General features: G+C 45.6%; 1 protein-coding gene across 1 annotated transcript in view; it reads right to left on the reverse strand.

The window, feature by feature from the left end:
• Positions 1-15,850, reverse strand: part of OXTR (oxytocin receptor) — a 44,229-nt gene extending 28,379 nt beyond the window's left edge. The window contains exon 1 of the mRNA XM_066596981.1: positions 14,379-15,850. Coding sequence (XP_066453078.1) covers positions 14,379-15,297 — 919 coding nt within the window. The 5' untranslated portion in view covers positions 15,298-15,850. The remainder of the gene's footprint in view (positions 1-14,378) is intronic.
• Positions 15,851-19,995: the final 4,145 nt, after the last annotated feature.

A 19,995-nucleotide genomic window follows, 5' to 3' on the forward strand; every position in this document is an offset into this window, starting at 1 on the left:
CTATGTACCAGAATATAACTACTATAATACGGCCCCCTATTTACAAGAATATAACTACTATAATACTGCCCCCTATGTACAAGAATATAACTACTATAATACTGCCCCCTATGTACAAGAATATAACTACTATAATACTGCTCATTATGTACAAGAATATAACTACTATAATACTGCCCCCTATGTGCAAGAATATAACTACTATAATACGGCCTCCTATGTACAAGAATATAACTACTATAATACTGTCCCCTATGTACAAGAATATAGCTACTATAATACTGTCCCCTATGTACAAGAATATAGCTACTATAATACTGTCCCCTATGTACAAGAATATAACTACTATAATACTCCTCCTATATACAAGAATATAACTACTATAATACTGCCCCCTATGTACAAGAATATAACTACTATAATACTGCCCCCTATGTCAGTGAATGGGAAAAATTTCTGCTTATATTCCAGTCTTATTCTTTATACAGCTGCCCTTTGTTGCAGTGCAGGAGTGCAGTCTTCCTATGCTGGTAAGCTGATAGCTCTGGAGCTGTACATTGTAACATGCCTAGCAATTGTTATATATGGACCGAGAAAGTCGGTGCGGACGAGTTTGGCCTTTGAGGAACATCCTCCCCATCATTAAAGGCTTTTCAATATTGGGAGATCAGTGACATAATAAGAAGGTCTATAGAGAGCCATTTATTTGGAAGGAACCCTTAAGGTTGCCTTTGAGACATGAGACCTGTGAGCCTTGGAATTTTTAAATAATTCACCTTTTTCAAGATCTCTGTTGCAGTCAATAAATGAACCCAGTGGAGCTTTGTCTTGTAAAAACTAGCTTTGTACCTGTGTCAGTTGGATATGACCAGGACAGATTTCAGGACTCTCTCAGAGAATGTGAAAATGGGGAGGAATTTATGCACAAAATATATTAGAAAGTTAAAGAACTCAATTCTTATTTTACATAAAAACAGATAATTCCTTAAGGCCCTTTTAGACGGGTTGACTGTCGGGCAAACGATGCCCGACACTCATCCTGCGCATACTAGCTTCCACGCACATGCACGGGAGCTAGTATCGTTCGCTCTCAGCGGGGAGGCTGCAGGAGATTTCTCTCCTCTCGCTCCCCCGCCTCTCTCCATTGACATAACACAGCGGCTGTTCAATACTGAACGGCTGCTATTTACACTGAACGATGAGCGATCAGCTGACCATCCATCGTTTATGCTGTGTAAATGATGGATGATGAGCAGATCACTGGTCGCTAAGTGTAAAGAGCAGCTGTTTAATACTGAACATGTTATTATGTTATGTTATTTCAATTGGGGAGGGGCAGGGGAGCGAGAGGAGAGAAATCTCCTGCAGACGTCCCGCCCCCCTGTTGGCCGCTCTGTGAGTGAGCCAGCGATACTAGCTCCCGTGTTCAGATAATATGTTCTGAACATCCAAGATCAGCGTCACCACTCCAGTCTTTGTCCGTGCCTACTAGATATATAAGGAGGACTCCAATTTTGTTGCCATTTTTGCGATAATGGCGCCAAAAACCAAAATATGATGGCGATGTGTGACTGCACTCTAATTATCCCTAACTTGACTTTCCGTGATGTATTAATGACTTCCATGTTTGTTCCGCTTGGCAAGTGACACAGCATGGTCCTGGCGCCATTAAACAGGTAACAATCTGGCCTATTCACCAATAATGTAGTTTTTGAGCATCTACTAACGCCATGCCAGTCCAACACCTCGTTAACTGGCAGAACAGCTGTGCTTTAATGAGCATCAACTTCCACACATTAAGCCTTCACTCCACAGGTCAGCGGTGATGCTTAACGAACATGACGCTGCTTACGGGAGGGAGGGGGGAGCAATCATTCACAGTGGTTATATGATAAGAGAGTCAATTAGGAGTCTTCAGATAGTGAAAGGACACAGTGTTAATGCACTCGGAGCAAAGATGCCAAGCAGCAGCCATTCTCCAGATTACATTGTCATGTCATGGCAAAATGGCAAAAAAAGAATCAAAAACTGCAGAGTCAAGATAATGGGATGGGGGGGGGGGGGTTAAAAAAAAGTTTTTCTCAAAGTTTTCCTTTCCTTTAACTCACGCAGCCGCCATTATTCACATAATTAAAGTTGTCACCAGTGCTGTATGTGTATGAGCCTTGGCTGCAACGTTCTCTTGCCGTTACGTGAATTGGATGCTGAGCGTATGTGCTGTTTATAGTTTCCACGATTCTATATCTTTAGTCAACATCCTATCTAAGGCCTCATGCCCACGGCCGTGTCGGACACAGCCAGTGGAGTATCGCAGCAGAGTCTGACATGGTGCCCGGTAAGGACCCCATACTCACTTCTGCGGATCCACCACGCTAGTCCGGTCTGGTGACGGCGCCGGCAGTGGGCGATTACGTGGCCAGTGACGCGTAATCACGCAATACTTCCGCTGTGCTCACAGCTGAAGTATCGCATGACGGACGGCTTCCATTGACTACAATAGAAGCTGGATGCGTGTTTTCCCACGGCTTTCTTTCACGTTGCGTAATTCTACAGCGTGAAAATTGAAATGCAGAAAGCTATTAGGCTCAAAATGCTGCAGATATTCGCCAGTGAGCATTAGCCCTGTGCTGTGATCAGATCTGTGTTGGAGGCTCAGGTTTAGCATATTTATTGGACAAAATAGTGCAGCACGCTACGCTTTTTACTCCTGGAAAATGTCAGGCACCATAAAGGAAGTTAGATGTACCCTATTATAGTCAACAGGGTCTGTCGGAAGCCTTCCTGCTTGTTTTTTGAAGGATACGTCACTCATTTCTGTTATTCTGCTGCTTTGACGAATATCAGCCAGTGACATCACTGAGGATACAGCCTATCCATCCCCTTGAGAGCAGTGGTGACATCACTGAGAATGTAGCCTGTCCATTCACTAAAGATACGGCCTATCCATTCACTTGAGAGCAATGGTGACATCACTGAGGATGCCACCTATCCAGTCACTAGAGACCTGTGGCAACTTCACTGAGGATGCAGCCTGTCCATTCACTAGAGAGCAACTGTGATATCACTGAGCATACAGCCTATCCATCCACTGGTGACATCACTGAGGATGCCTGCTATCCAGTCGCTAGAGAGCTGCAGTGACAGCACTCAGAATGTAGTCTATTTGTTCACTAGAGAGCAGTGGTGACTTCACTGAGGATGCAGCCTACTCACTCATTAGAGAGCGGCAGTGACATCACTGAGAATGCAGCCTATCCATTCATTAGAGAGGAACTGTGACATCACTGAGCATGTAGCCTATTCATTCACTAGAGAGCAGCAGTTACATCACTGCGGATGCAGTCCATACATTTACTAGAGAGCAGCGGTGACATCACTGACAATTCAGCCTGCCCATTCACTAGAGAGCAGTGGTGGCATCACTGAGGATACAACCTATCATCTCATCCTTAAGTGTTAATGGGTTTCTAGTCTAATCTTCTTCATCGTTTTACGATGTTTGCATTTTTCATCTGTCAGTGGTAGCAACCAGGATGATTAATGAGTATGCCAGAAGGACAGCGTGTAATTATCACGTGCAGGAAATCGCCTTCGGTTTGTACATTTTATCTTATTTTTATATTAAACACTTGGAGGAGATTCAAAAAATTGTTTACCAGTTTTAACGCCGCTGCTGCGAGTCCGAAACGTGTCCTGACTGTGCAATGGCATCTTGAAGTTGACTCACACATATAATACTCTAAGCAACCCGTCTGTCAACTGACACAGAGCGTGAAGGTAGGTAAGATGTACGATATTAACTTGTGTCTCTATGGCAATCTGGGACTTGTAGTTTTACAATTGCGGGAAATTATCAGGTTGGAGAACCAATTCTTTAGAACAATGACTTCACTGACCCCAAACCAAATACCAGCAAGTGTGATTTTACACTGACATGCCAAAAGTTATGGGATAGGAACTAGTATCATATAGGACCCCTCCATTCCGGGGAAGTGCAACAGCTCAATATGTCATCTATTCCTCAAGTGGACAGAAGACGTCTGGAGGGATGTGGAGCCGTTTGGAGAGCCCCCACAACTCCGGGGTATTTGTAGGTGCAGGATGTCAGGTGTAAATGGACTTTTCCACCACATCCCATATGTATTCCCTATATATATGTAGGTCGCTAATAAATATATTTAAAAGAATAGGGCCGAATATGGCCCCCTGTGGTACCCTACTATTAACAGTGACCCCTTCAATACTAACCCCTCTGGTACGCCACCAGTAACCACTCCAATACTGCCCCCTATGATACCCCACTAGTAACCTCTCCAATACTGCCCCTCTGTGGTACTCCACTAGTTACCTCTCCAATACTGCTTTCTGTGGTACCCCACTAGTCAGTGACCTCTTCAATACTAACCCCTCTGTTACCCCACTAGTAACCACTCCAATACTGCCCCCTGTGATACCCCACTAGTAATAGTGACCACTTCAATAGTAACCCCTTTGATCCCCTACTAGTAACCACTCCAATACTGCCACCTGTGGTACCCCACTAGTAACCTCTCCAATACTGCCCACTTGTGGTACCCCACTAGTAACAGTGACCTCTTCAATACTAACCCCTCTGTTACCCCACTAGTAACCACTCCAATACTGTCCCCTGTGATACCCCACTAGTAACAGTGACCCCTTCAATAGTAACCCCTCTTGTCCCCTACCAGTAACCACTCCAATACTGCTACCTGTGATACCCCACTGGTTAACTCTCCAATACTGCCTTCTGTGGTACCCCACGAGTAACAGTGACCCCTTCAATAGTAACCCCTTTGATCCCCTACTAGTAACCACTCCAATATTGCCCCCTGTGGTACCCCACTAGTAACCTCTCCAATACTGCCTTCTGTGGTACCCCACTAGTAACAGTGACCTCTCCAATACTAACCCCTCTGGTACCCCACTAGTAACCTCTCCAATCCTTTGCCCTGTAGTACCCCACAAGTAACAGTGACCCAATCAGTGTATGTACCATTTATAAACCCCCTCTGCTTTCTATCACTGACCAGTTACTTACCCGCTTGCACACATTCTCCCCCAGACCAAGCATCTCATTTTATATACGGCATTACCTCAAGCACCATTCATGTTGACAAGAAGCACTAATAGCCAGGGCTCTCCGCAGTCAGTGTGCGGCCCCCAAACACTAGTTCTGCAAGCTGCATGGATAAGATATGTTTTTCGCAGGAGGGGTCCAGTGATCTGTTATGCCAAGGGGCATTGAGCGTGCTCATAAAGTACATGCTGGAGCTGCTCTCTGCACTGGCTTATGCAGGAGGTCCTGATTATGAGGTCAGGAGGTCCCCCCAATTATCTCCAGATGCCCTAATAGGGTAAATAACGAGAGGGTTTAGCACGTTAAAGAGCACCTGACCTGTGAAGCGTGCAGCTCCAGCTTCAGAGTGGTGGGACGGGTTTTGTGTTCAACCCCTGGGCTGAAAATTATTTTTCTACCGTATATCAGTTACGTGCACTGAAAGCTAAATACCTGCACAAGGTTTACTATCACCTGACCAGCCGAGCGCCAGGACGGCAGTATGTGGGGCCATCACACCTAAATGCTGTAGATTATATCAGTGCTGGAGCGTTATAAGAGGGCCGGCTGACATCAGTAATATATATAATGTCTCTGGAGGTTATATCATCAGTACTGGAGCGTTATAAAAGGAGTACCTGATATCAATCAAATAGATGATGTAAATGTCTCTGGAGGTTATATCATCAGTACTAGAGCATTATAAGGCTGGGTTCACACAGGGCGGATTTGCCGTGGAAATTCCGTCCGGAATTTCGCCGCGGCAAATCCGCCTGCGGCCGCTAATCCCGAGATTAGCCAGCCATGTGGACGGGATTTCTCAGAAATCTCGTCCACACGGGACGGCCAATCCGCTGCGGTTAATCCGGCCGAAACCGCGGCTGCGGCGCAGCTTTGCCGACCGCAGCAGGGACAGCTGATATCAGTGATGTAAAGGTTTCTAAAGGTTATATTAGTGCTGGAGCGTTATAAGAGCAGCTACTGGTTATATCAATCATGATGTCTTTGGAGGTTATATCAGCACTGGAGCGACTGATATTAGTCACATATGATGTCTCTAGTGGTTATATCAGTGCTGAAGTGTAATAAGAGGGAAGGCTGACAACATTCACATATATGATGTTTCTGGAGGTTATATAATCAGTACTGGAGCGTTATAAGAAGAGTGGCTGATATCATTCACATAGATGATGTAAATGTCTCTGGAGGTTATATCATCAGTGCTGGAGCAGTATAAGAAAAGCTGCTGATATAGTCACATATACAATTTAGGGTGCGGGCAGACGAGCGCATAAATGGCGCGTTTTTGCGACCAAACGTATATATACGTGACCATCTGAGGCAATGGTTTCGAATGTATTCGTTCACATGGGCGATTTTACGGCGCGTAAAAACGGCAATTCGAAAAAAAAACGGAACATATGCGACCGAAATACGCGCCAACGCATATTCGATCGCCGAAAAGACCGTTTGCAAAGTAGGAACAAACGAAAATACGCTTTCTAGCTCTGGTCGTGATCGGTGAAAAACAATCGCTCGGGCGATTATACGTTGCGCTCGTGCGAACGTAAATACGCCTACGCTCGTCTGCCCGCACCCTAAATGTCTCTTGAGGTTATATCAGTGCTGAGGCGTTATAAGAGAAGCTGCTGATATCTATCATGATGCATCTGGAGGTTACATCAGCACTGGAGCGTTATAAGATGAGCGGCTGATATCAGTCACATATGATGTCTCTAGAGGTTACATCAGTACTGTAACATTATAAGAGGGACAGCTGATATCAGTCACATATATGATGTAAATGTCTCTGGAGGTTATATCAGTGCTGGGGCATTATAAGAGAAGCTGCTGATATCAATCATGATGTCTCTGAAAGTTATATCATCAGTACTGGAGCGTTATAAGAGGAGCCACTGATATCAAGCACGTAGATGGTTATATCTTCAGCACTGGAGTGTTATAAGAGAAAAAACTGATATCAGTCACCTATGATGCCTGTGGAGGTTATATCAGTGCTGGAGCGTTATAAGAGGAGCAACTGATATCAGTCACATATAGGATGTAAATAGTTGTAGATGTTCTCAGCACTGAAGCTTTATGCCATTAAGTAGGAACCATGGAGACAAAAAACACTACAGTTATTCTCTAACCTGCATAAAGTGGCTGATAACAGAGAGCAATATAATATATTTAACTGTGATTTACGCTTTTGGCCCTAAAGGACTTTACATTGCTTCTATACATTCAAAGAAGCACAATTTCTTTACACAACAAATAACTCTCAAAGCTGAGGGTTTGTTACAATGTAACCAGCATAAACAAATCTCCCTATTTTCCTGATAGTTTCTTACAACATATCAGTGCAGGTAACATATATCAGTGTGGAGTCCGGGATGTTACAATGTATCAGTGCAGGTAACATGTATCAGTGTAGAGTCCGGGATGTTACAATGTATAAGTGCAGGTAACATGTATCAGTGTGGAGTCCAGGATGTTACAATGTATCAGTGCAGGTAACATGTATTAGTGTGGAGTCCAGGATGTTACAATGTATCAGTGCAGGTAACATGCATCAGTGTGGAGTCCGGGATGTTACAATGTATCAGTGCAGGTAACATGTATCAGTGTGGAGTCCAGGATGTTACAATGTATCAGTGCAGGTAACATGTATCAGTGTGGAGTCCGGGATGTTACAATGTATCAGTGTAGGTAACATGTATCAGTGTGGAGTCTGGGATGTTACAATGTATCAGTGCAGGTAACATGTATCAGTGTGGAGCCCGGGATGTTACAATGTATCAGTGCAGGTAACATGTATCAGTGTGGAGTCCGGGATGTTACAATGTATCAGTGCAGGCAACATGTATCAGTGTGGAGCCCGGGATGTTACAATGTATCAGTGCAGGTAACATGCATCAGTGTGGAGTCTGGGATGTTACAATGTATCAGTGCAGGTAATATGTATCAGTGTGGAGTCCGGGATGTTACAATGTATCAGTGCAGGTAACATGTATCAGTGTGGAGTCCGGGATGTTACAATATATCAGTGCAGGTGACATGTATCAGTGTGGAGTCCGGGGATGTTACAATGTATCAGTGCAGGTAACATGTATCAGTGTGGAGTCCGGGATGTTACAATGTATCAGTGCAGGTAACATGTATCAGTGTGGAGTCCAGGATGTTACAATGTATCAGTGCAGGTAACATGTATCAGTGTGGGATGTTACAATGTATCAGTGCAGGTAACATGTATCAGTGTGGAGTCCGGGATGTTACAATGTATCAGTGCAGGTAATATGTATCAGTGTGGAGTCCAGGATGTTAAAATGTATCAGTGCAGGTAACATGTATCAGTGTGGTGTCCGGGATGTTACAATGTATCAGTGCAGGTAACATGTATCAGTGTGGAGTCCGGGATGTTACAATGTATCAGTGCAGGTAACATGTATCAGTGTGGAGTCCGGGATGTTACAATGTATCAGTGCAGGTAACATGTATCAGTCTGGAGTCCGGGATGTTACAATGTATCAGTGCAGGTAATATGTATCAGTGTGGAGTCCAGGATGTTACAATGTATCAGTGCAGGTAACATGTATCAGTGTGGAGTCCGGGATGTTACAATGTATCAGTGCAGGTAACATGTATCAGTGTGGAGTCCAGGATGTTACAATGTATCAGTGCAGGTAACATGTGTCAGTGTGGAGTCTGGGATGTTACAATGTATCAGTGCAGGTAACATGTATCAGTGTGGAGTCCGGGATGTTACAATGTATCAGTGCAGGTAACATGTATCAGTGGGGAGTCCGGGATGTTACAATGTATCACTGCAGGTATCATGTATCTGTGTGGAGTCCGGGATGTTACAGTGTATCAGTGCAGGTAACCTGTATCAGTGTGGAGTCCGGGATGTTACAATGTATCAGTGCAGGTAACCTGTATCAGTGTGGAGTCCGGGATGTTACAATGTATCAGTGCAGGTAACATGTATCAGTGTGGAGTCCGGGATGTTACAATGTATCAGTGCAGGCAACATGTATCAGTGTGGAGTCCGGGATGTTACAATGTATCAGTGCAGGTAACATGTATCAGTGTGGAGTCCAGGATATTACAATGTATCAGTGCAGGTAACATGTATCAGTGTGGAGTCCGGGATGTTACAATGTATCAGTGCAGGTAACATGTATCAGTGTGGAGTCCGGGATGTTACAATGTATCAGTGCTGGTAACATGTATCAGTGTGGAGCCCGGGATGTTACAATGTATCAGTGCAGGTAACATGTATCAGTGTGGAGTCCGGGATGTTACAATGTATCAGTGCAGGTAACATGTATCAGTGTGGAGTCCGGGATGTTACAATGTATCAGTGCAGGTAACATGTATCAGTGTGGAGTCCGGGATGTTACAATATATCAGTGCAGGTAACATGTATCAGTGTGGAGTCTGGGATGTTACAATGTATCAGTGCAGGTAACATCTATCAGTGTGGAGTCCGGGATGTTACAATGTATCAGTGCAGGTAACATGTATCAGTCTGGAGTCCGGGATGTTACAATGTATCAGTGCAGGTAACATGTATCAGTGTGGAGTCCGGGATGTTACAATGTATCAGTGCAGGTAACATGTATCAGTGTGGAGTCCGGGATGTTACAATGTATCAGTGCAGGTAACATGTATCAGTGTGGAGTCCGGGATGTTACAATGTATCAGTGCAGGTAACATGTATCAGTGTGGAGTCCGGGATATTACAATGTATCAGTGCGGGTAACATGTATCAGTGTGGAGTCCAGGATGTTACAATGTATCAGTGCAGGTAACATGTATCAGTCTGGAGTCCGGGATGTTACAATGTATCAGTGCAGGTAACATGTATCAGTGTGGAGTCCGGGATGTTACAATGTATCAGTGCAGGTAACATGTATCAGTGTGGAGTCGGTTATGTTACAATGTATCAGTGCAGGTAACATGTATCAGTGTGGAGTCCGGGATGTTACAATGTATCAGTGCAGGTAACATGTATCAGTGTGGAGTCCGGGATGTTACAATGTATCAGTGTGGAGTTCGGGATGTTACAATGTATCAGTGCAGGTAACATGTATCAGTGTGGAGTCTGGGATGTTACAATGTATCAGTGCAGGTAACATATATCAGTGTGGAGTCCGGGATATTACAATGTATCAGTGCGGGTAACATGTATCAGTGTGGAGTCCAGGATGTTACAATGTATCAGTGCAGGTAACATGTATCAGTGTGGAGTCCGGGATGTTACAATGTATCAGTGCAGGTAACGTGTATCAGTGTGGAGTCCGGGATGTTACAATGTATCAGTGCAGGTAACATGTATCAGTGTGGAGTCCGGGATGTTACAATGTATCAGTGCAGGTAACATGTATCAGTGTGGAGTCCGGGATGTTATAATGTATCAGTGCAGGTAATATGTATCAGTGTGGATTCTGGGATGTTATAATGTATCAGTGCAGGTAACATGTATCAGTGTGGAGTCCGGGATGTTACAATGTATCAGTGCAGATGACATGTATCAGTGTGGAGTCCGGGATGTTACAATGTATCAGTGCAGGTAACATGTATCAGTGTGGAGTCCGGGATGTTACAATGTATCAGTGCAGGTAACATGTATCAGTGTGGAGTCCAGGATGTTACAATGTATCAGTGCAGGTAACATGTATCAGTGTGGAGTCTGGGATGTTACAATGTATCAGTGCAGGTAACATGTATCAGTGTGGAGTCCAGGATGTTACAATGTATCAGTGCAGGTAACATGTATCAGTGTGGAGTCTGGGATGTTACAATGTATCAGTGCAGGTAACATGTATCAGTGTGGAGTCCGGGATGTTACAATGTATCAGTGCAGGTAACATGTATCAGTGTGGAGTCCAGGATGTTAGAATGTATCAGTGCTGGTAACATGTATCAGTGTGGAGTCCGGGATGTTACAATGTATCAGTGCAGGTAACATGTATCAGTGTGGAGTCCGGGATGTTACAATGTATCAGTGCAGGTAACCTGTATCAGTGTGGAGTCCAGGATGTTACAATCTATCAGTTCAGGTAACATGTATCAGTGTGGAGTCCGGGATGTTACAATGTATCAGTGCAGGTAACATGTATCAGTGTGGAGTCCGGGATGTTACAATGTATCAGTGCAGGTAACATGTATCAGTGTGGAGTCCGGGATGTTACAATGTATCAGTACAGGTAACATGTATCAGTGTGGAGTCTGGGATGTTACAATGTATCAGTGCAGGTAACATGTATCAGTCTGGAGTCCGGGATGTTACAATGTATCAGTGCAGGTAACATGTATCAGTGTGGAGTCCGGGATGTTACAATGTATCAGCGCAGGTAACAATTTGCAATGTGGAGAGGCGGGATGGGGGCGGGGCTAATTCGCACAACTGAGCCCCGCCTCTCCCCATTGCAAATAGTGCAGAGGGGCGAAGAGGAGGCAGAGAGGGGGCGGGAGCTCAGTTCCTGCTCCTGGCTCTTCCATCCTCCCCCTGCCCTGCAGATGAGGACGACGTATATCAGCTCGGCGTGAAAACCGAGCCGATATACGTTCGTCTGAATGCAGCCTTACAATTGCTTCCTCATTATTGGCCGTCCATCTCCTATTGCGCGTGTGTTGCACGGCCACATGGTACGTGGTAAATGGAGTCTATGGATTTTCAAAAAATGCCACCATAAGGGCTAATGCCCATGGACGGATTTCTGCTGTGTTTCCCGTGGGGGAAATCCGCTGCATTATTCCGCAGCTATTAGGTTCTATTGAACCTAACAGCTTTCTGCCTTCCAATGCTCACGCTGCAGAATTATTCCACGGAATTCCGCAGCGTGAAAGAAATTGCGGCATGGTCTATCTTCCGTGGAAATACACACGGCCAGCTTCCATTGTAGTCAATGGAAGCCGTCTGTCCTGCGATACTTCCGCTGTGAGCACAGCGGAAGTATTGCATGATTACGCATCACCGGCCACCACCGCCGCGTTATGTGCTGCACTGCGCACCAGACGGGATTCTCGCGGCAGATCCGGAAAGGGTGAGTATGGGGTATTTGGGGGGCACTTTGTCAGATTCCGCTCCGATATTCCGCTGACGGAGTCCGACATGACGGTCGGCATGAGGCCTAATACCACAATGCATGGTTCATATGTTGTGCGTTTTACGTCGTACAACAAACCTTACAGCAACATCTGGCCACCAAATAAAGAGCACAAGAATGCTGTTACAAAAGCCGTGAGAAACACCATGTGTGAGAGGCGGTGCTGTAAGAGGTATACTCAGTCAACCCCCCCGAAACACAAGTATGGAACAACTATAAGTGCAACGTCAGTGTCTGCAAGAACAAGTCAAATACGGTACATGCAACTAGTGGAAAGGAAGCGATGACACCACGGTTGTGGAATAAGCTTTAGATTCCATTCATCTGCAGACGCCACATGAGGATAAGGTTGCACATTTTTGCCGGCTTTCATTTTCCGCATTGCAATATTATTGGTATAATCCCTGCAAGGATCTGCAACACACAGGATGTGCTGCAAGTGCTGCAGGCTGCTACCAAAACCCATTTCATTTACAATGTGCCGAATTTCGTTGCAACATTTTTGGTAAAAGTTTCACAAGTAGAGTTCTGCAACAAATACACAGTGTGTGAACCCGGTATATAAAGTGTTAACAGAGATACTACTGTAACAATAGATAATAATGTAACTCACAGTAAAGTTTCCCTGTTCTATCCAAGGTATAGTGCAAAAATGTGATCCAGCACTATATCTCATTCCTAGTGTCCTATCGTGCAATAACAATAGTGCAATTGAATGGGAAGACATGGAGACGCTACACGTTGGTATGGCGTACGGGTACCTGGAACATGGATATCAATTTTGTGTTGTGGCCCTTGTAAGAGATAAAGCATAAAGCCCAACTGCAAAGTTGAATCCCGGAACTTCAAACGGGTCTAGAGAGACCGTATATGTAAGTGGCTAACGCTGGATGGAGGTGGGCTGGATAGAAAATATTAGACCCTTAATGACAAGCCTATATTTAGCCATAAAAGGGGTTCAACTATAAAGAGGTTTACGGGCTGGGCATGCATTAATATATTATATATAGTAAAACCACGCAACTCTTTTAAGGACCAAGCAATTTTCATTGTCACATTGCAAGAGCCATAACTCGTTGGCATAGCCATATGAAGGCTTGATTTTTTGGGACGAGTTGAACATTTTAATGGCCCCACTCTGGGGTACATATAATGTATTGTAAAACTTTTATTACATTTTGGTGGCGAACTGGGGAATGATGGACTTCGCCTACAGAAATTCCGCAATTGTATTTTGTTTTTACAGCATTCACCATTCTGTAAAAATAACATGGTAACTTTCTTATCTGGGTCCGCACAATTACTGCGATGCCACGTTTACAGAGATGGTTTTATTCTTTACTACTTTTGCAAAATAAAAACATGTTTTTAAAGTGAACCTGTCACCAGGTATAAACTAAGTTATGGTGCTCATACAGCAGGCTCCCCGACGTCCGAGGAGGTATTTTTTTATACTTACCTGGCTCCCGGATCCAGTGCTGTCACCCAAAAAACTCAGCGTGGGCCATGTAGCCAGATCGCTGGCTGCACTCCCATAGCAATCAATTTGAGGAGGAAGACGGAAACTATTTGGGCCTCAGTCACCTTAAGGGGGTGCACTATTACTTTGTTGGGCACAACAAAGGTGCTGAGAGGGGCAGTGTGGGTAGCAACAGGACGGGGAAAATGAAGAAAGATGATTTGTGACTGGAAGAGGTCTTCATAGCATTCTCGTCCCAGCAGAGAGCAAAAGGGAAATGGACGACTGTAATGAGAGGAGACATTATTTGTGATCACTGGAGGTAACTGCACTATCATCACTATCACTGTGCAGAACTGCAATCTGACAGTTATATGGTGACTTCGGCTGTGTTTAAGACTGCCGTGTTATAACAATTGTTTAAGAGCTATGCCGTATCTGATGTATATTGGGTTGGCTCTAATGTATATACTATTACTTTTTTGGGGGGGGAGCAGGGAAGTATACTGAACTTTTGCACCTGGACTCACCACCTTTAGCTACGCCTCTCAAGAAGGGGGATAAGAGAGGGGAGGATAGGAAAGGACTGTCCAGTCATTTAGGGGTGAAGTGCAACCATCAAGGAGAAAAGGTACAACACAAAATATCCTCAGTGGGAAGATGTGCAGGATACATTGTAACAGATTGTGTCTCCAGGCTTCCATGACCATGTGAAGCTTCTTACCTTCTTTAGGTGGGTTGGGGTCCCACACTGACCACATCTGGACGAAGAAGAAGGGTGTCCAGCACACAATGTAAGCCAGCACTATGATGAAGGTCATCTTGACAGTCCGGATTTTGGCCTTTGAGATGAGTCTGACACTGCTCACCCTGGACAGGGTGGCTCTTTTGTTGCTGCTCAGCTTCAGGTTGCTCTCACACACAGTCTTCAGACGGATGTTCTGCCAGATCTTGTAGCTAATCAGCCCATAGCAGATGCTGAGGATAACCACTGGGACTATATACACAGACAGGGTGATCCATGTGACATAAGCTTTGAGTCCCCAGGGCTGGATAAAGTCAGCCTTGCAGTCGTAGACTCCATTGCCCACCTCTTTGAGGGAGAAGATGACGGTTTGGGGGATACTGAGAAGAAAGCTGAGGATCCAGGTGAATAGCACATAGACACAGTCTGATCTCCTGTGCAGAGACCTCAAGGGTTGACAGATAGCCAAGCACCTGTCCAAGGACATCAGCAGGAGCATGTAGGTAGAAGCAAACATTCCCACCACCTGCAGATAAGTGACCAACCTGCAGACAAAGTCAGGAGCATAGAACCTGAAGGTGATGTCCCAGATGAGTTGAGGAAGCACCTGGAAAACTGCGACCACCAGGTCTGCGATACTCAGGTGCTTCATGAAGAAGTACATACGGGAGTGCTTTTGCCTATTGATGTAGATCCCTAGGAGGACGCAGATGTTCCCAGCTAGGGCCAGGAAAAGGATGAGGGCTAACACAGCCATCTCCACCTTGGCCACCTCCTCATTCCTCTTTAGAGGGTCCCTGGTGGTGTTGGAGCTCTGATTGTTGTTCTCCAGGTTGGAGTTGACACATGAAATGTTGGGCAGCTCAGAACCTTCAAGATTTAGGCACAAACCCTCCATCTCCAGCTAGAAATCTCCACAAAGCCAGTAAGTGTTCCTAAACTTGCATCATCCCTTGGAGGAGAACATCTCCCTGGGCTCCTGGGGCCACCAGCACAGGTCGGCTGCTTGCAATCTTCTGGATGTTTTCTCAGCTTTCCTCCCTTCAAGATGAGGTGAAGAGGTGGTCTCTGCCAGCCCCTCCTTCCCCCCAGGACATGAAGACCCCTCTGGAAAATTACCAGAAAGCAGACATGTGCAGCCTCTTGCAGATCAGGATAACTTTCAGCAGGTCACATCTAGATGACAAGTCCCAGCAGATGCAGGTATCTCAAGTCTTTGCACCCCTGGTCAGCAGGACCACCACCCTATGTGCATGTCCAGGCTGTAACGGAGTCCACAGAAGACTGCAGGAGAGGAATCCGCATTCAGAGCCCCCCAGCTCTTGTCTGGGCAGAGATTAAGATGTCAGTCCCCCCTCCCTCTTCTGTAGGTTGAGTGCTGCCCAGGAGCTTTCTCTCTAATGACCCTTCACATCCTGCAGACTGAGGAGAGTGACAGCAGGAGCAGCCGCACAGTCTCCTACACGAGGAGTAATGAAGATTCTGCGTGTGCTACTGCTAGGTGGTCACTAGATGGCGCTGCAGGACACGGTTCTGCTCTGCGGCGGGGCCGCTGCTGAAGCTTCGCCTCCGGGATGTAGATAAGAGACCGTTCACACATTGCAGGCGGCACTGCAAACTGATAAATGCCGACATGTCGGGCAGCTTCCTCTTCTGCGGCTGGCATGAAATTAATACCCACAGGGTCACTGACTAATGAAACCAAAGTGATGGCAAATGTCAAGCCCTCAGTCTGCAGGGTGGATGGGACTTGTAGTTCTGTAATGAAGAGTGACGTTTTTTGTTCTGTACAGTTAATGAAGGTTCCTGTCGCCCTGATGTCTGAGCATGTGCTAAACAACACCGAACACCCCTTTATTAGAGCCCCTTCCCCTCTATCTATTAGCATGTTTGATTTCAGAATCACAGCAGTTTATTGTGGCATAGCATAGATTCCACCAGGTAATGAAATCGATCTGCAGGAATATTGGCCCCTGCGGACAAGAAGCTTCTAGCAATTACTGCAGATGAGATGGAGATGCTGACATGTTCTGACCAGCTGACAGGAAGGGGTCATAGATTCATGCTGCTTGCGCTAAATTCTGACCTCCCATCAGCACGGGGCAACAGAAATATGGATCCATCTGACCAGGTGATGCTTTTCCGCTGCTCAGTGATTTGGCCCGCAGCAGTTTCACCTTTCTGTTTCTCTTACACAGTGGTGCTGGAACTGGTCGTCTGCTGTTATAGCCCATCCGTGCTAAGGAACGGCGAGTTGTACATTTGGACATGTTAGTTTGAGCACTAGCATTGTATTCAGCTGACTGTGCAGCGTCTGTTGGTTAAATTGATTCCTGACATCCTCCTCTGACCCCCTTCGGTGACAAGTTGTTTCCATCCACAAGATTCTTTCGCTGGATGTTTTTCCTTGCCACGTGGCTGGCTGTGAAAGCCTGACCCTAGCTAGTCTAGCTAGAAGTCGCTCAGATCGCTGGATTTTCCCATCTGATGTAGATTCACACGGGAACTGATCAATGGAAAACTTGTCACGTGATTTTATTCTCTGTGCCTGCAGTCACCACTAGGGGAAGCTCAAGAGCTTACTGTGTACTGAGTCACTAATGATAGCACAGTATACAGTGAGCTCCCTCTAGTGGTGAGTACAGAAAGATAGAATTGCGTCATGTGATTTTAGGTCTATACAGGAGATTTGGAACTCTGTAGTAGGAAACTGAGCTCTGATACATCAACAGATATACTAAGAAATGAATTAGCTCAGAATTTTACATTTATTTCAATTAAAAAGTATTAGTGGGGAAAGATCATATATAACACTAGGGCTACCGGCACCGTGTCATCGGCCCATGTGCTATCCAATATCAGGATGGCCAACACATTGACATGTATTTGCATTTACTAATTCTCATGATAATGACCAGAATATGACATGCAATGAGTTATTTCACACAAACTATTAGTCCATGTGAAAAACAGTAGTGTGCACAGTCCATAGGCTATAATGCGTGTTGTCCATGAATTAACTCGAACAGCATACAGACCCAAATACACTAGTGTGCTGGAGACCTAAATCTATTACTAACTATCCGGCTGATACAATGTTGCAGTTCACTGAAAAAACAAATATCTCTATTTAACCCTTAGCAGTCTGCAAGCTAATTCTAGAAGATACAGGGAACGTTATAGGGGGATCTACAATCTAATGCAGTCCGGTACATTCAGCGTTTCCTCTGGATCTTAGATTGCCAGTCCACGCTTGCAGAGCTCTGCTGTTCCTCTTTAATGTGTGGGGGAAGGGAAGTGACAACAACTTTGAGCGCCAGCAAAGGTGATCAGCGCTATTGTCAGTTGCTGGCACTTACAGTTGATACAGAGTGCAGTATAGAACAGTGGGAGAATCAAGAGACCCTGACGATGATGGCTCAAAATATGGTTTGATTGACAGTTTGAGCGATCATTTTGTATAAGCTACTAATGGGCACTAATACCTTCATTTGCATGTAAATGAGGCTCCCTTCGCTGTATGTAGATAACAACAAGTGGTCTGTTACCTGCATACAGCCCCTTTGTTCTGCTGCAGGACTGCAGCTGAAAACAATGTTATCAGCGCTCCCATAGAGAACTCAGCGTCTAGTCCCTGCTATCACGAACTATGGATTTCACACTCACATGAAATCCATCGTTCGGCAGAAAAGCAAATGATGGGAGCATTTACACTGCACAAAAGCCATCGTTTGAACGAATCTTGAGTGATAATCGTTGCGTGTAAATCAGCCTTTAGTGCAGGACGTTTTTGCGGCATTGATTGCGTGTTTTGTTCTCTTTGCAGTTGTTGAACAGGAGCCAACATCACTTCATACAATCTGCACTTTCCTCGCCTGCGATGTCTTCTGTGATTATTGCATAGAGCTTGTTATGACATGACATGTAGTGTTCTAGACAGATGCGAGGTTTCCCATATGCTCATCTGTCTACAATCACATCAATTTAGCCTGGAAGCTAGCGCACACACCTGCAGAATCAGAGCAGGCTCACCTTCAGATACGTGGCTTGGATACAGCAATCTCCAGCTGTGGAGAGCATGGAGCACACGGCGGAGCCAAGTGTTAGGAGAGATATGCCGAGTCTGTGCAATCTCAGGAACAATCTCATTTTTGGAGGACATCGCACCAAGTGTAGCCAGAGAGCCGCAGCCAAAGACGAAGCTTCTGCGCAATCCACAGCAACATGGGAGGAAGGGGATGTGTAAAGAGTAAACATAGGCAGATATGGAAGTTCTCCTATAGGGGGCAGTATTACAGGGCCTTCCTGGCCTTCATGAACACAACGTTGTTGGTATACAATGAGAACTTCTGCAACTTTCTAATATACTCAGTGCTTCATTTCTTAATAATCCTAGTTTGCTGTCAGTGAATAGGAACAAAAACAGAACCTCGAAATGTGTCCTAACCTAACACTTCTCACAGGTGAGGATTTGTTACAGTTGTATCCAGCCGAGTCAATCCTCTGTGATACAAACAGTTTACAATCCTGACTGATACAATATAGTGCAACCACTTAGGGAAAGCTCACTGTATACAGATATATACAGCCACCACAGGTGGGAACACGCTGTATACAGATATATACAGCCCCAACTGGTGGGATCAGGCTGTATACAGATATATACAGCCACCACTGGTGGGATCAGGCTGTATACAGATATATACAGCCACCACTGGTGGGATCAGGCTGTATACAGATATATACAGCCACCACTGGTGGGATCACGCTGTATACAGATATATACAGCCACCACTGGTGGGATCAGGCTGTATACAGATATATACAGCCACCACTGGTGGGATCAGGCTGTATACAGATATATACAGCCACCACTGGTGGGATCACGCTGTATACAGATATATACAGCCCCAACTGGTGGGATCAGGCTGTATACAGATATGTACAGCCACCACTGGTGGGATCACGCTGTATACAGATATATACAGCCCCAACTGGTGGGATCAGGCTGTATACAGATATATACAGCCACCACTGGTGGGATCACACTGTATACAGATATATACAGCCACCACTGGTGGGATCTCACTGTATACAGATATATACAGCCACCACTGGTGGGATCACGCGGTATACAGATATATACAGCCACCACTGGTGGGATCACGCTGTATACAGATATATACAGCCACTAGAGATGAGCGAACGTACTCGTTTCGAGTACTTACGCACCCGAGTACCGCCATTTTCGAGTACTTCAGTACTCGGGTGAAAAGATTCGGGGGGCGCCGGGGGGCGGGGAGAGGCGTGGCGAAGCGGGGGGTAGCAGCGGGGAACAGGGGGGAGCCCTCTCTCTCTCCCTCTCCCCCCCCACTCCCCACTGCTACCCCCCGTGCCGCCACGGCGCCCCCCAAATTTTTTCGCCCGAGTACGGAAGTACTCGGAAATCGCGGTATTCGGGCGAAAAAGAGGCGTGGCCGAGCACGTTCGCTCATCTCTAACAGCCACCACTGGTGGGATCTCACTGTAAACAGATATATACAGCCACCACTGGTGGGATCACACTGTATACAGATATATACAGCCACCACTGGTG

The sequence above is a fragment of the Eleutherodactylus coqui genome, chromosome 3 (genome assembly GCF_035609145.1).
Source record: "Eleutherodactylus coqui strain aEleCoq1 chromosome 3, aEleCoq1.hap1, whole genome shotgun sequence".
NCBI classification, from domain to species: domain Eukaryota; kingdom Metazoa; phylum Chordata; class Amphibia; order Anura; family Eleutherodactylidae; genus Eleutherodactylus; species Eleutherodactylus coqui.